The 17,748-nt window shown below is 40.6% G+C and overlaps 1 protein-coding gene across 1 annotated transcript in view; it reads left to right on the top strand.

The window, feature by feature from the left end:
• trap1 (TNF receptor-associated protein 1) overlaps positions 1-17,748 on the top strand; it is a 35,353-nt gene that overhangs the window by 12,625 nt on the left and 4,980 nt on the right. Inside the window, exons 6-16 of the mRNA XM_057817116.1 lie at positions 64-224; positions 308-417; positions 482-555; positions 652-807; positions 874-1,064; positions 6,915-7,062; positions 7,125-7,310; positions 11,627-11,765; positions 11,842-11,927; positions 11,998-12,143; positions 14,799-14,871. Of these exons, the coding sequence (XP_057673099.1) occupies positions 64-224; positions 308-417; positions 482-555; positions 652-807; positions 874-1,064; positions 6,915-7,062; positions 7,125-7,310; positions 11,627-11,765; positions 11,842-11,927; positions 11,998-12,143; positions 14,799-14,871 (1,470 nt within the window). The remainder of the gene's footprint in view (positions 1-63; positions 225-307; positions 418-481; positions 556-651; positions 808-873; positions 1,065-6,914; positions 7,063-7,124; positions 7,311-11,626; positions 11,766-11,841; positions 11,928-11,997; positions 12,144-14,798; positions 14,872-17,748) is intronic.

Genomic DNA, 17,748 nt, shown 5'->3' with positions numbered 1-17,748 from the left:
TGCCGTCAGTGGCAGTTAATAAATTTGTTCTCACAAGTACTCCTCATCCGTGATCCCACGTAGGCTTTTTTGGACGCGCTGCAAAACCAGGCGGAGGCCAGCAGCACCATCATCGGACAGTTCGGCGTGGGCTTCTACTCGGCCTTCATGGTCGCCGATCGCGTAGACGTCTACTCGCAGTCGGCCGAACCCGGCTCGCCCGGATACAAGTGGTCTTCTGACGGGTAAGGGTTGCACTCGACGGACACCGCGGTCAAAAATGCTCAGCAATTTTGGAGAAAGTCCACAACCAATTTGGCTATTTCAGCTCGGGGGTCTTTGAGATTGCCGAAGCCAGCGGCGTCCAGGCGGGTACAAAGATGGTGCTGCACCTCAAAGACGACTGCAAGGAGTTTGCCTCTGAGGACAGAGTGAAAGGTACATTTGGCATCTGTCCGTCCCTTTAGACGGCACTTAATAATTTGCTCTGGTGTCCTTCCAGACGTGGTGACCAAGTACAGCAACTTTGTCAGCTTTCCCATTTTCCTCAACGGTCGCAGGCTCAACACCCTGCAGGTTGCACACTTCATTTATTGTTTGAAAAGGATTGGACGTCGATCCAATCCATACAATTTAAGCTCTGAATTTGAAACGGTGTTTCCTTCTGATCAGGCGTTGTGGATGATGGAGCCCAAAGAAATCAGCGACTGGCAGCACGAGGAGTTTTACCGCTACGTGGCGCAGGCGTACGACAAACCGCGCTACACCCTGCACTACCGAGCCGACGCCCCACTCAACATCCGCAGCATCTTCTACGTACCTGAAACGGTGAGGGATTTCCCGCTCAGGAACGTGAGAGCGTGGCCGGTTTTAATGGTGTCTTTGTGTGAGCAGAAGCCTTCCATGTTTGACGTGAGCCGGGAGATGGGCTCCAGTGTGGCGCTCTACAGCAGGAAGGTTTTGATCCAGACCAAAGCGACTGACATTCTGCCCAAATGGCTGCGCTTCCTTCGAGGTGTGGTGGACAGCGAAGACATCCCGCTCAATTTGAGTAGGGAGCTGCTGCAGGAGAGCGCCCTCATTAGGTACTGCCACATATTTAAAGTGCGTACGACAGGAGGAAAAAAAAGTCTTAAATAGCATTAATATGTGAATTAGAATCACCTGACCCCTGTTTTAATCTGTCGGTTAGACACGACTACCATTATAGGGCTATAGCGTCCCCAGCAGGTGGATGAGGTCAGCAGGAGAATGGTCTCATCTGTTTTACTATTCAGCCCATTGAGAGGGAATTATTCAGAAAGAGGAAAATGCGACGAAGCGACCCACAAAATGTCATTATTTCAGTCTCTCCAATATTTATACAGGAAATTCTTTTTATCCAAGTATTTTTCTCCAATTGCTAAGTTAATGGTCACGACAAATAACAGTCTTGTGCTAAATGGAATATGAAATAATAAGAATGCGTTTATTCAGTGCGACATGGCAAAATTACTCCATAATGGTCAAAAGTGTCGACTTCACCTTTACTGTCGCACCTCCCGAACGATATTTTATGCCACCGTAGTCAGTTGGACTTTTGTCATTTCCCTTCCCCGGTTTCGGAGAATAAAAAAACCAAAAGGCGTGACAGCTAGCCAACATGCTAACCCAAACCGAGTGATGTTTCAAAGTCTTTGAAGCGAAATCTACCCCGGATCATTTCACACGACGGTGGGGTTGTCGATTGCCCGGCGGCGAGCAATTTAGAGCTCATCGTTCCCCTGCTGCTTTTTACATACCCATCAATGAACAAACGTAAGTAGTCGTTTATTTAAAGAAAGTTTGTAGTGTTTACTTTGCAATCGCTGTATTCGCGGCTATTTTTAACACAAAGTTGCAATTTCTGATGGGGTTGAAAATTTGACAGAACACTGGGAAGAGGGCAGTAAACCGAGTATAGTGCTCTCCCGGCGGGGGGATGTGCGACAAGCCACCAGTGTCGTCGGCCGAGTCGACAAGGAGCATGTCAGCCACAAAATGCAAGCCACCTTACGTATGAAAATGATCCCAGTATTTGACATAATACAAAACGCGATGTTTACTCACTTCCTAGTAAGTCCAATTAGAGCTGGGAATCTTTGGGCACCTAACGATTCGATTACGATTACGATTCAGAGGCTCCGATTCGATTATAAAACGATTATTAATGCACCCCCCTCCTTTTTTTTTTTAATGTTTTGCACATTAGTTCCAAAATTGTTCAAAAATCCTCTCAGGCTAAACCAAGCTACAATTTCAGTATCAAGTTAACATATAACAGTAAACAAATATACAAAAATAACAGTAAATAAAAAACTCCCGTCCCCATTCTGTATCAGCAGTTTTAAACTACATTCAATAATTTAATGTCAACTGTTATAGTTGTTAAAATTGCTCCTGATATTCCATAATTTCCCTTCTGTCTACTTTGATCAAAGTTTTAAAACTATTTAATCATTGAAAGATAGATTCAAGACAAGATTCTGCCGATTTAGGAGCATTTTAGATAAAAAGTTAATTAGGTTCGCTACAACAGAGCCTTCTAGAGAGGTCTACTGCTTTAAGATGGCGGCTGTTTACTTACGCCGGAAAGTGTCATTTCGCATCTCTGTTCAATAATACATGTTCTAACACTGACGTCGTCTGTCATTTTGCATTTGGTTCTACATATATATGATATCTACTGTAGCTGTATGTTTGTAGCAACTAGCAACTGGGCGTTGTTTGTAGCGGCTGTCGGCCGCAGTCAGGTATGATTGTTTTTTTATCTAGCGGCATGAGTTGAACATATTTACTCTCGCTCCGTTCCTCATTGCGTCCTAAAGACCGCGCTGACTGTGTTTTACTCCTGCTTTACCTGGTATAATTCAATAATCGTAATTTGGATATTTGTGAATCGCTATTTCGCTATTTATCGATATTTATCAGGCTTGTTTTGGCCAATATCCACCGGTGAATGGGAACCTTTTAAAACCCCTAAAAGGCTCACACACCTCTCCCTGTTGCAGAAAAAAAATTTCTGCAGCCGTTTGGCTGTCGTGATGCAAAAAATAAGCGAATTAATCCGCAAAATCAGCTGAATCCTTAGTCCTTCTCATACAACAGTACAGCTGGACAGTGAAGAGGACTTCTTCTACCGTACATGTCACAACGCCCTCTTTCTCAACTCGAGACTGAAGCCGGAAGGCACTCATTTTCAGGGCGTGGGATTCAAAAAACTAAATAAATATAGCGATCGCTTCCGCACACATCCAATCGGTCCATTTCATTCAGGAGCATAAAATACCATGGAAAATATGGAAAAAAAAACATGGTTTTTGCTTTCATAGGCATTTTAAGCTAGGCAAAGCAAAGTGTGCTTTGTATTTTAACCCTTTAAAGTGCCTGTGACACGAAAAAGCATGTTTATTTCATAATACACGCGGTATTTTATGCCCCTGAATGATATGGACCGCTTGGATGTGTGTGGAAGCGATCGCTATATTTATTTAGTTTTTTGAATCCCGCGCCATGAAAATGAGTGACTTCCGGCTTCGGTCTTGCATTGAGGAGGAGGGCGCTGTGACGTGTACGGTAGAAGACGTTCTCTTCACTATACAGTGTACTGTTGTGTATGAGGACGAAGGATTCAGCTGATTTTGCGGATTAATACTTTTATTTTTTGCATCACGCCAGCCAAACGGCTGCAGAAAAATCATTCTGTATGCGGGAGAGGCGTATGCGCCTTTTTGGAGTTTCAAAAGGTTCCCATTCACCGTGGATATTTACTGTGGGACCATTGGACTTACAAGGAAGTGAGTAAACATTTTGTTTTGTATTATGTCAAATACGAATACAGTGATTACAAAGTAAACACTATAAAATTCCTTTAAATAAAGGACTACTTACGTTTGATCATTGATAGGCATGTAAAAAGCTATCCTCATGCTCATTAGCAGTTAGCTGTTAGCGCGTTAGCTACACAACAACTCCAGCCACCCTCCTCCAGGGAACGAACTGTAAATTGCTCTCCGCCGGGCGGTTTGCCGATCCGCAAAGAAACTCGACAACCCGGTCGTCATGTCAAATAATCCAGGCTAGTTATGTGTGATTTTCCACTTCGAAGACTTTGAAACATCCCTCGGTTCGGGTTAGCATGTCGGCTAGCTGTCACTCCTTCTGGTCTGTTTACATTCTAAGAAGCCGGGGAAGGGAAATTACATATGTCCGATTTAGGTGTCATAAAATATCGTTCGGGAGGTGTGACAGTAAAGGTGAAGTCGACTGTTTTGACCATTATGGAGTAATTTTGCCATTTCGTCTTGAATAAATGGATTTTTATTATTTTATATTCCATTTAGCACAAGATTGTTATTTGTCATGACCATGCCATTTATTTAGCAATTGGGGAAAGTACTTGGGTAAAAAGAATATCCTGTAAAAATATTGAAGTAAAGAGACAGAAACAATGACATTTTGCCGCTCTCTTCGTCGCGTTTTCCTCATTGTGAATAGTTCCCCCTCGACGGGCTGACTGGTCCTTCTCAAGCCATTTATATAGCTATTGGGGAAAAATACTTGGATAAAAAGAATATCCTGTAAAAATATTGGGAGGAGAGAGACTGAAACAATGACATTTTGCGGCTCTCTTCGTCGCGTTTTCCTCGTTCTGAACAATTCCCCCTCAATGGGCTGAATAGTAAAACCGATGAGCCTAGTCTACCGCTGACGTCATCCACCTGTTGGGGACGCTAAAGCCCTATAATGGTAGGCGTGGCTAACCGGCAGATTAAAAGACTAATTTCTCGTCATCTGCGCTTTGCTAAATTGTTGTATATAGTCGAATCGTCTCAAAATATGATTCTAATTCACATAATAATGCCATTTAAGACTTTTTTTCTGGTGTCATATGCTCTTTAAGGTCTGGGCCTATTTTGTCTGATTTTGCATGCCTTTGAAGTTGCCTTTATATTTCAAAGAAAGAATTGTTTACGATGGCCTGGTTTGGTCCCTTTTTTTGTGACACCTTGAACTTCATGTCCAAACTGTTGTTTCCTTCACTAACCAATTATAAATCATCATTTTGGGCCCAAAAAGACCAAAAATTCCAAAATCGTTTTGTCAAAATTTTTAATATTGATGTCCAATTGACAACCAAACATGCATAACGAACCGTTTTGAAACTTTGTGATATTTATTCAACATGTTAGGATGAACATTCAACCAAAAAAATTTAGAATAAATAGTCTTATATTTGACAATTCAACATAAACAACAGGTATAGCCATAGGCGTTTTTTGCCTTTATACATGCTCTAGTCAAAACAGGTTATATACAGCAGACCAAACAGTGAAGAACAGTGAAAAAATATATACCATCTAACACAAAAAGTGTTTAGAGGCCATCTCTTTATGAGTTTAGGTATTGCGGCCCATCACCTGATGAAAACTATGTACACACAATCAAGCTTCTTGAACACACATTTATATACACAAATTGAGAAGACTGATTGTGGGAAAATATATATATATATATAACACTGGAAAAAAAAAAGTATTTTCAAAAATATTTACAATAAACAAGTTAAATTTTTGTCAGGCTTGCCACTCCGAAAAGCAGTTTCGTCCTGGAATTAGACACAGGGCTACATCACACAGCTCACACTTCCATGGGGTGTCGGTCCTCTTTCCACCCTTCCATTTTCATTTCACTTTACTTTCATTGTCACTATAAATGTACATGAAAAAAAGTCAGTATTTATGAAAATAATAAAGTATAAAATAAAAATATATACAGCAATAAATATTAATGGAAATCTATATGTATGACAATAGAAAGAATACCATAGCTGAATATGTGCTACATCCCTAATCTTCATATAGAAAGAAGAACACCACAAATTATAAATTCCTGCCTGGGATACCCACAGTGCACGTACGACTTTGATCTGATATGCACATTTTATTATTATATACACAAACACACACTTATATTGCATCAAAATTAACTTTGTCTTGTAATATCAAAAGAAACTTTCAAAAGAAACTTTTTAAGCATAAAAAAAAAAGAGTGAGTTGGCTTACCTCTGCTCGTCGATGGCGTCACCCACGTGTTCAAATCCGTCACTATCTTCACTCGAGGACTCTTCCGAAGAAGACGATGATGACGAATTTGGACCATCCTCTTCCTCAAGTTGATCAAAAAGCACAATTGCTTGCGCTAAATTTAGTTTTCCGTTCATTGTCAAAGTCACACAAAGTCGCTGCTCGATCCAAACGGCCGTCGCTTGCCACCTCGCTGCTTCAGAACACTCCTCCCTCTCGTTCGGTAGAACCTCGCACGGCAGTTATATTTATTAAAAAAAAAAAAAAAACGCATTTTGTGCTTCCACTGTGACTTCGAAAGGGTTCGTTTGATTTGTGTTTTTTTCATGGAGCTTCCGTTTTGAAAAAGGACAAGAAATGATGGAAATATAGACATAAACAAATGATCCATGCAGCGTTTTAATGTTTTTTTGAGAGGACAATAAAACTATAAAACTTAAATGACAATATCTCACGTTCTAGTTGGTCGATTGACTTCAAATAATAACGAGAGTAAACCGCAACTTCCGCACTTTAAAATGAGACCAACCAACGGCATGTGGGTGACGTAATTAAAACGTGAGGGTGCTTCAAAGACGACGTGCGCTGAGGACGCGCCGGCGCGTCCTTCGACTCTCAAGGGTTAATGCACATGATCTTTATGCATATTTGGTCAAGTTGATTAAATGGTTTGAAAACCATCAACATTGAACTCTTCTTGAGAAACAGCCAAACTTGCGCAAATAAATGTTATTGCTGACAACATAAAATCAAGCTTAAAGTTTTTCAATGAACAATTTCTAGAATATAGTCAATCACCTTGGCCTATCTACTTTTTTTCTTCCTCCGCAGGAAGCTCCGTGACGTCCTCCAGCAGAGGGTGATCCGCTTCCTGCTGGACCAGAGCAGGAAGGAGCCGGAGAAGTACAACAAATTCTTCGAGGACTACGGCCTCTTCATGCGCGAGGGCATCGTCACCACCCAGGAGCAGGACGTCAAGGTGAGAGACTCTCGCCGAGCGTGCCGTCCCTGGGGCTCATCGTGCCGACCTTGTTTGCGTAGGAAGACATCTCTAAGCTGCTCCGCTACGAGTCGTCGGCGCTGCCGGCGGGCCAGCTCACCAATCTGACGGAGTACTCCTCGCGCATGAAGGCGGGGACGCGCAACATCTACTACCTGTGCGCCCCTAACCGCCATCTCGCCGAACACTCGCCTTACTTTGAGGCTATGAAGCAGAAAGACATGGAGGTGAGACACCAGAATTTGGACGGTATGATCATGTTTCAGCGCTGTCAACGCCAGACAATGAGTTAAGCATTTTTAGCCGGTTTAGATCAAAACGCGGGGCTGGTTGACCTCAGATTGGCTTTTAAAAGAATCGTAAATACAGGTAATCCCCGGGTTATGACGGACCTGACTTATGTGATTTCAACTTTACGACGCCTGTGTCTTGTCATTTTTTTTTTTTTAATGTTGACTTTTGTGATGCATGCTTTTATTTTGGCGCAGGAATCTTAGAACAGGAAGTGGGCGCCTGTGCAGATGCGCCCACTCCACACATGCGCACACAGAGCAACCGTGTGGCAGAGGTCAGGGTTCCCGCGGGGTCTCAAAAGTCTTGAAATCATTCGACCTATGAATTTGGAAATAATACCTTAAAAAGTCTTGGAAAAAATATTGAATTTTCATACCTGGGTCTTAAAATTTATGATGTATGCGACTTCTCCTTGTCTTATTTCTCCTCAAAAGTGTCATTTTGATTGAATAATGTAGCCTAAATATATAAACGGGGCGGAGGAACCAATCGTTGACAACGCAACGCAGCCCTGGGTCAAAATCCCGTCCTGTGAGATTCTTGCGTGAATCCCGTGTAACGATGGGACATTACAATATTTTTCGGACTATACGTCGCACCTGAGTATAAGTCCCACCAGCCAAAAAAATGTGCAATGAAAAGGAAAAAAACATAAGTCGCACCGGAGTATAAGTCGCATGTTTGGGGGGAGCTTTATTTGACAGAATCCAGCACCAAAAATAGACATGTCATCTTGAAAGGCAATTTTAATACAACAGAGAACAACAGGCTGAACAATAGGCTGAATAGATGTACGGTATGCTAACATTACATGACGCTAGAAGTTAGATCGGGCCTAAAAAATCCAGCCCGACCCGACTGGCCCGCGGGTATCAAAGCCCGACGCGGCCCGAGCCTGATCAATTAACTTGATTTGCTTGCCCGAGCCCGAAAAAACCTGAAATTTTATATTTTATCTGTAGGCACAAGCCCGGAAAAAAAACGAAATTTGATGTTTTATTTGTGAGGACTCAGGAGAAGGAAATGTGGGGATGCGATAGGTGGTTGCGTTTTGTGTGATCACGTTTGTGACGATGAGGTGCATATATGCATAATGATAACAAATGAAAGCCTGCCTTTTGTAACAAATTCTCCCAGTTAAACAAGACTGTAAGATGGATAATCAATAAACTAGGGCTGTCAAAATTATCGCGTTAACGGGCTTTAATTAATTTTTTAAATTAATCACGTTAAAATATTTGATGCAATTAACACATGCACTGATTGACCTGCTCGCACATTGCCTCAAACAGATTACAATGAGGCTGTTTATGGACAATAAGAGTGAAGAGAATGCCACTGGCTGCTTGGGGGCAGCGCCGTTCCATACTCATGTTATTTCTTCTAAACGTGGGAGAATTAGTAGTTGTGAGACGTTTATGCTGTATTCACAATGCAATGCAAATTGCTATTTGTGCTCCACACATATTTCGGTAAGTTTTCTTTCTTTTAGTGGCAATTATGTGTCTCTTGTTGTATTTTGGGTAAGATATGTACAGATATATGTTATACAGTAAAGGCGAGTGGACACAGGCGTTCTTTGGACCCCGCCGTTTATTGGCATAAGCTTCGGCAACTCCTTCACAACAAACATAAGTATCGTTTAGTGGAAGCACAACAAAAATAATATTCCTATCTCTCCCCAAAAAAATAATGTTCGCAAAAAGAAAAGCACTTCAGTCTATAGTAATGAGGCCCTATTCTGACACACAGTTAAACAACAATGCAAAATGAACTGGCATTCCATATCAAAATAGCTATGCAAAATACACACAAAACTTAGTCAGACTTTGGTCGCTCTATTTTTATTATTGTTATTTTTATTCTTCTTATTATTATATTAACTCTACTTTTGATTGAAAATTGTACAAATTTTATTAAAACAAAAACATGAAGAGGGGTTTTAATATAAAATTACTATAACTTGTAACTATAACATTTATCTTTTAAGAACTACAAGTCTTTCTGTCCGTGGATCACTTTAACTGAAAGAATGTTAATAATGCCATTTGTGGATTTATTGTTACAATAAACAAATACAAATACTGTTCTAACAGGCGGATACTGGATTCGACATTTATTTTAATCTCCTCTAGTTGGCAGAAAAAAAAACAAGTTTTCTCAATGTTTCAATAGTGTACATATTTTTAAGATCATTATAAATGCATTTACGCAATGAAATAACGCTGGAAAAGTTTGTTAAATATATTTCTCGTATGAGACCAAAGCGCCACATTCGTTTACATTCAGCGAAGCCGACACAGGTTTCCGTATAGCACCTTCAACAATCAATTTGAATCCTTTCCATACCCCACTCCTACCGCAGTTGTTTGCTTTTCAATTCCCCTGTCTTTAGTTTGTTTTTCACTCCTATACCTGCTCCATATCGAAAAAATCTCAAAAACGATAGTAGCTAAAACGAAACTTTTTACAGCACAAACAATTGACATCAATTTTATACAGTGGGGCAAATAAGTATTTAGTCAACCACCAATTGTGCAAGTTCTCTTACTTGAAAAGATCAGAGAGGCCTGAAATTGTCAACATGGGTAAACCTCAACCATGAGAGACAGAATGTGTGTGTGGGGGGGGAAATCACATTGTTTGATTTTTAAAGAAATTATTTCCAAATTAGAGTGGAAAATAAGTATTTGGTCACCTACAAACAAGCAAGATTTCTGGCTGTCAAAGAGGTCTAACTTCTTCAAATGAGGTCTAACGAGACTCTACTTGTTACCTGTATTAATGGCACCTGTTTTAACTCATTATCGGTATAAAAGACAAGTGTCCACAACTTCAGTCAGCCACACTGCCAAGACCAAAGAGCTGTCGAAGGACACCAGAGACAAAATTGTAGACCTGCACCAGGCTGGGAAGACTGAATCTGCAATAGGTAAAACGCTTGGTGTAAAGAAATCAACTGTGGGAGGAATTATTAGAAAATGGAAGACATACAAGACCACTGATAATCTCCCTCGATCTGGGGCTCCATGCAAGATCTCACCCCGTCGCGTCAAAATGATAACAAGAACGGTGAGCAAAAATCCCAGAACCACACGGGGGGACCTTGTGAATGACCTACAGAGAGCTGGGACCACAGTAACAAAGGCTACTATCGGTAACACAATGCGCCGCCAGGGACTCAAATCCTGCACTGCCAGATGTGTCCCCCTGCTGAAGAAAGTTACACGTCCAGGCCCGTCTGCGGTTCGCTAGAGAGCATTTGGATGATCCAGAAGAGGACTGGGAGAATGTGTTATGGTCAGATGAAACCAAGATAGAACGTTTTGGTAGAAACACAGGTTCTCGTGTTTGGGGAGAAAGAATACTGAATTGCATCAGAAGAACATCATACCCACTGTGAAGCATGGGGTGGAAAAATTATGCTTTGGGCTGTTTTTCTGAAAAGGGACCAGGACGACTGATCTGTGTAAAGGAAAGAATGAATGGGGCCATGTATCGAGAGATTTTGAGTGAAAATCTCCTTCCATCAGCAAGGGCATTGAAGATGAGACGTGGCTGGGTCTTTCAGCATGACAATGATCCCAAACACGCAGCCAGGGCAACAAAGGAGTGGCTTCGTAAGAAGCATTTCAAGGTCCTGGAGTGGTGTAGCCAGTCTCCAGATCTCAACCCCATAGAAAATCTTTGGAGGGAGTTGAAAGTCCGTGTTGCCCAACGACAGCCCCAAAACATCACTGCTCTAGAGGAGATCTGCATGGAGGAATGGGCCAAAATACCAGCAACAGTGTTTGAAAAGCTTGTAAAGAGTTACAGAAAACGTTTGGCCTCCGTTGTTGCCAACAAAGGGTACATAACAAAGTATTGAGATGAACTTTTGGTATTGACCAAATACTTTTTTTCCACTACGATTTGCAAATAAATTATTTAAAAATCAAACAATGTGATTTTCTGTTTTTTTCCCCCCACATTCTGTCTCTCATGGTTGAGGTTTACCCATGTTGACAATTACAGGCCTCTCTAATATTTTCAAGTGGCAGAACTTGCACAATTAGTGGTTGACTAAATACTTATTTGCTCCACTGTATGAACGTGTGTCTGATGGGAGCCCAACTTCGCGGACGTGTTAAACCAGGGGTCCGCAGACTTTACCGGTTGCGGACCACTGAGTTAAACAACGTCAATGTTTCAGTCAAAACATCCTTATATGATGAAGTAACACCCCAAAAACTACCCATGTTTGCATCAGGTGCTGTTCTGCTACGAGCAGTTCGATGAGCTCACCTTGCTGCACCTGAGGGAGTTTGACAAGAAGAAGCTCATATCAGTGGAGACTGACATCGTGGTGGACCACTACAAGGAGGAGAAGTTTGAGGACGGCAAACCCGGTACTCCACGTTTTAACCCATTTGACGCTCACTGTACTTATTCCACGTCTTGACTGCGTTTCATTTTTTCTATCAGCGTCCGAGCGCCTGACGCAGGAGCAGGCCGACGACCTGACGGCGTGGATGAAGAACGCGCTGGGCCCTCGTGTCACTAACGTCAAGGTGAAAACAAAGCCAGACAGGTTTCTATGTTTTGTAGTACGCACGAATAAAATATTTATATCGTGTTCAGCTAACTCCTCGGTTGGACACGCACCCCGCCATGATCACCGTGCTGGAAATGGGCGCCGCGCGGCACTTCCTGCGTACCCAGCAGCTTGCACGCAGCGCCGAGGAGAGAGCTCAAATATTGCAGCCCACATTGGAGATCAACTCCGGGTGAGAGCATGCAACTGAAAATGACTTCTGTGAAACTGGAAAATCCATGTCTGAAGATATTTAAAGAGCATACGACAGGAGAAAAAAAAGTCTTAAATAGCATTATTATGTGAATTAGAATCATATTTTAAGACGATTCGACTATATACAACAATTTAGCAAAGCGAAGATGACGAGAAATTAGTCTTTTAATCTGCCGGTTAGCCACGCCTACCGTTATCGGGCTCGAGCGTCCCCAACAGGTGGATGAAGTCAGCGGGAGACTGGGCTCATCGGTTTTACTATTCAGCCCATTGAGGGGGAATTATTCAGAACGTGGAAAACGCAAGGAAGAGAGCCGCAAAATGTCATTGTTTCAGTCTCTCTACTCCAATATTTTTACAGGATATTCTTTTTATCCAAGTATTTTTCCACAATAGCTAAATAAATAGCTTGAGAAGGACCAGTCAGCCCGTCGAGGGGGAAGTATTCACAACAAGGAAAAGTCGACGAAGAGAGCTGCAAAATGTCATTGTTTCTGTCTCTTTACTTCAATATTTTTACAGGATATTCTTTTTATCCAAGTATTTTCCCCAATTGCTAAATAAATGGCATGGTCATGACAAATAACAGTCTTGTGCTAAATGGAACATGAAATCATAAAAATGCACTTATTCAGGACGACATGGCAAAATTACTCCATAATAGTCAAAACTGTCGACTTCACCTTTACTGTCGCACCTCCCGAACAATATTTTATGACACCTAAATCGGACATTTGTCATTTCCCTTCCCCGGCTTCGGAGAATGTAAACAAACCAAGAGGCGTGACAGCTAGCCGACATGCTAACCCGAACCGAGTGATGTTTCAAAGTCTTCGAAGCGGAAAATCACACATAACTAGCCCGGATTATTTCACATGACGACTGGGTTGTCGATTGTCTTCGCGGACCGGCAAACCGCCCGGCGGATAGCAATTTACAGCTCGTTCCCCGGAGGAGGGCGGCTGCAGTTGTTGTGCAGCTAATGTGTATGAGGAGAGCTTTTTGCATGCCTATCAATGATCAAACGTAAGTAGTCCTTTATTTAAAGAAAGTTTGTAGTGCTTACTTTGTAATCGCTGTATTCGTATTTGACATAATACAAAACAAGATGTTTACTCACTTCCTCGTAAGTCCAATGGTCCCACAGTAGTCAGGCTTGTTTTGGCCAATATCCACGGTGAATGGGAACCTTTTGAAACTCCAAAAAGGCGCACACGCCTCTCCCTCATACAGCAAGATTTTTCTGCAGCCGTTTGGCTGGCGTGTTGCGAAAAAAAAACGTATTAATCCGCAAAAGCAGCTGAATCCTTAGTCCTCATACAAAACAGTACGGTTGGAAAGTGAAGAGGACGCCTTCAACCGTACACGTCACAGCGCCCTCCTCCTCAATGCAAGACCGAAGGCGGAAGTCACTCATTTTCATGGCGCGGGATTCAAAAAACTAAATAAATATAGTAGGGCTGTCCCAAACGACTAATTTTCTCCCGATTAGTCAGCCGACTATTTTTACGATTAGTCGACTAATCTAATAATTAAAAAAATATTTTTTGTTTTTGTTTATTAATTTAGCAATGAAATTTTTGTTGACGCTTATCAATTTACAAAAAACATATTGGAACACTTAAATTATTTACTAAAGTACAAATAAACACGTAAATAACAATAATAAATCACAAATAAACGATGACTTCAAATGCTGATAGAATTAACTAGTGTAGCATCCTGATTGAAAAGATGGTCTCTTAAACTGATGGTTTACAACTTTTATTCCATCCTTGATGTAATCACACTGTAAGAGCTATGGTGCACACAAATAAAACAACACAATTAGAAATTAACGAAAACTTTTCACCTTTTTCCTTTTAAACCTTATTTATATATCAATGAATTGCCTATTGAATTGCCTTTACCTTAGTTTATTATCATTGACAATCTCTTCCTTGAGTGCAGTCACTGTATATATTTATGACCTTTTAACGTCATATAATTTTCTATACCATAAAATAAATCATAACATGAAATAAACCTTTCAGTTGGCAATACTAATAGCACTTATAGGCCCATTGTCAATGAAACATTATTATTTAGTAAAGCGACAGCACCCTCTGGTGTACAAAAAATGAAAAAAAAATTTTTTTACAAACGGTGACGGCGCTTGAGGTGTTTATTCACGGCCGACGTGCAGCCAAGCACGTGAAGAGACAGTGAAGAGACAGGACACAAGAGTGTACCCTCCTTTATTTCTTTGAAATAAGTCAATGTTTTGGACACTCTGGTGCGCTTTTTTGGCTTTGTGCCGCTTTCCTCGCTTGCATACAGAGCATCCGACATTCTGAACTTTCCGCGCATATATATATTTTTTAACCCTTCATTAACCGTCGACGGGATGTTGTGCTCGTCGACGGATTTACGTCATCGATGACGTCGACTATGTCGACTAGTCGGGACAGCTCTAAAATATAGCGATCGCTTCCACACACATCCAAGCGGTCCATATCATTCAGCAGCATAAAATACCGCGTGTATTATGAAATAAACATGCTTTTTTTGTGTCACAGGCACTTTAACGCCACCTAGTGGCATCTTGTTGCCAATTGCTCACTGTTTTTCATGTTGATGTCCTATGTTGTAGACACAACTTGATCAAGAAGTTGCACGCACTGAAAGACTCCGACAACGAACTTGCCACACTATTGCTTGAACAGGTAATGTTGACTGAGCAATATACAGTATGTAAAATATCCAACTAATGTTCATCCAAACTAATCTAAACTACACACCCCAATTTTTGTTGGCCCGCAGCAAATTACGAAAATATTGCATATGGTCCGCATTGGAAGCTCGAGGTCAGCCTACATTCTGCTGCACTTTTCAGATTTAAAATTAACACTAGACAAAGCTATTAGCTATAGAGTTAAAACCTGGCTTTTGTAAATCAATGTAGGAGACTATGGGTGGGAACTAGGGCTGCAGCTATCGAATATTTTAGTAATCGAGTAATCGACTGAAAATTCTATCGATTAATCGAGTAATCGGATAAAACAAATATATTTTTAGTTGTAGAGAAATTCTAAATACACATCAGAAAACAAGACATTTCATCTAATCTTGAACCATTTTCAGTCAATCAATGTCTTTATTTTCAATGTATATTGTTGAAAACAGCCAACAATTGCATCTCAGATGTAACTAGAATAAAAAATTTTAAAAAAGTAATTCACTGCTTTCACTCAAAAAAACCTTTAGATCTTATTTTAAAAAAAAAAAAAAAAATATATATATATATATATATATATATATACACACACACACCGTAATTTCCCGAATATAACGCGCACTTTTTTCCCCCAAAATCAACTTGTAAACTCATGGTGCGCATTATAAACGGGTACATGGATGGAGACAGAAATATATATGTATTACATATATATATAAACCGATTTTTTTTTCATTGACACGGCCACGTTGTGTTGAAGAAACGTATGCGGCGACCCGTTGCCGACCATTACGGTACGTGACGTCACCATTTTGTTTCGGTAATACTTCACACTAATCGGCCGAATGATTTCGTCTGTGTTAAATTCTGCTTTTTTCACTCTTCATCAAGCACAGAATTTAGTTTCTTGAACTCATTTGAGTCGACGTTTATTGCAGCTCCACAATTCGGAGCATAACAAATGTAAGGACACACACTTCCTGTGTCCGTCAACTATATCGGTCCCTCGGGAAACTCAAACCCAAATAACAATAGTTCAGTAGTTTTACCGTATCAATCCATGGAAGAAACATTTCTTCATCATGAGGAAACGAGCAAGTTATACAGCAGCCTTTAAAAGAAAAGTCACATCCGTTTTGTTTTCTCCTAGATTCTGGTAAGTTGGAGAAGTTGTCAAATCATATTATTACCGTAAATATTGTCAGTTTACGGTAATGTTTTGAACTACCAATGTGCTATGCTTGTGCTGTGTTTCACCAGTCAGTAAAATGACATCTCTGTATCTGTACACGAGCTCTGTTTTCTTGTATTCTTCTATTTATTGGTGCTAAAATTAGGGTGCGTGTTATAAACGGGTGCGCCTTATATTTGGGAAATTACGGTATATACCTAAAAATGCCGTTACGCTTGATAACACACATCACTTAAAAGTTCGGATTTTTTCCCCACGTGTTTCAATTGAATTTCTATTTGTGTCGAGCCATTTTTAAGTTCTAATTAAGTTTTAAGTTAGTCTAAACTGTAAGTCCTGATAGGATTTTGAGTTTTTGCAGTGTTCAAAATAAATGTATGATACAGGCTGTATTGGAGCACATTAGGGACCAGTGCTTCTTGGTGTTTTATCCAGCAACGACTACTGAGCTAAAATTGATAGTTAGCATTATTGAGTTATTATTTTACACCCTCAACACTCCACAACGGTATGTTATGTTAAAGCCTGTATGTAAGACACGTTAGCCACGCATCGACAGTGGCCATAATTTAGAAACCTATCCCTCCGCAGGGCTAATGTTACATGAGCTTGTGACAGTAACGTTAATCTTATTTATTAGCGCTTAGCGCTCTACTGCTTTAAGATGGCGGCTGTTTACTAACGCTGCCCAGACGCGGCCGAGTCTGTCATTTCGCATCTAGTTCAACATACATGTGATCTCTATGAGACTCATCAGTTGCTACCTGCTACCAACGTAGCATTGTGCGGGCTAGTATTTAGCAAAGTCGGCGTCGTTTGTAGCGGCTGTTGGCAGCAGTAAGTTTATTTTATTTTTTTTTTTTTTTTGCTTCTTCCTCTACGCACCATCAGCGCCTTGTCCCGCATTGAAAGTAGTCCGAGCAAAACGTGATGCTTAGAGCTGTCAAAATAAACGATTACTCGAGGTGAATAAAATTACTGGGATCAGTTTTTAAACTCGAGTTACCCGAGTATTCGTTTCAGCTCTAGTGGGAACCTCCACATAGCTCCACGATACGATATGATTTGCTATTCAAGGCTAACGATAATTATCTCACGAAATGGCGATACACAGTTCAGGAAATCATTCTAGGATATTCTACTAAACAACTAATAAACAGAAACTCAAGCAATTTTCATCATTCGGCAACGAGTTTTATCACTATTAGATGTCTAATCTAGTGCTGAAACGATTAATCGATTAACTCGAGTATTCGATTAGAAAAAAAATATTCAAATTTTATTGCTTCGAGTATTTGTTTAATTAAAGTGGCGTTGTAATGGTCTGTTTTGAAAGTGTTTGCATTGAATTTTATTGATTAGGGTGGATACACTGCCCTCTGGTCTGCCTCATTTCACATGGCTGAATCCAACTGCTCCCTGTTTAGGCCAACGTAAGCTAAGTTTTTGTTTGAGCTAATGTTTTTTTAATGCATTTGTAATTTAGTTTCTAGGTATATTTAACCTATTTTTGTGGGATTATGTGTCTGAACCATTTGTTAACAGCATTGTAAAAAAAGAAAAAACGTTAGCCTTTTGTAGCATTTAAGCTAGCTGACTTTTGCTATATAAGTTACCTAATTGTTCTTTCGTTGTACATAGATCCTCATTTTTATTTTATTTTTTTTAAATACC

This window comes from Corythoichthys intestinalis, chromosome 16 (genome assembly GCF_030265065.1).
Source record: "Corythoichthys intestinalis isolate RoL2023-P3 chromosome 16, ASM3026506v1, whole genome shotgun sequence".
Lineage (NCBI taxonomy): Eukaryota > Metazoa > Chordata > Actinopteri > Syngnathiformes > Syngnathidae > Corythoichthys > Corythoichthys intestinalis.
The sequence above is the reverse complement of the archived record's forward strand: the minus strand, read 5'-3'. Positions and strand labels throughout refer to the sequence as shown.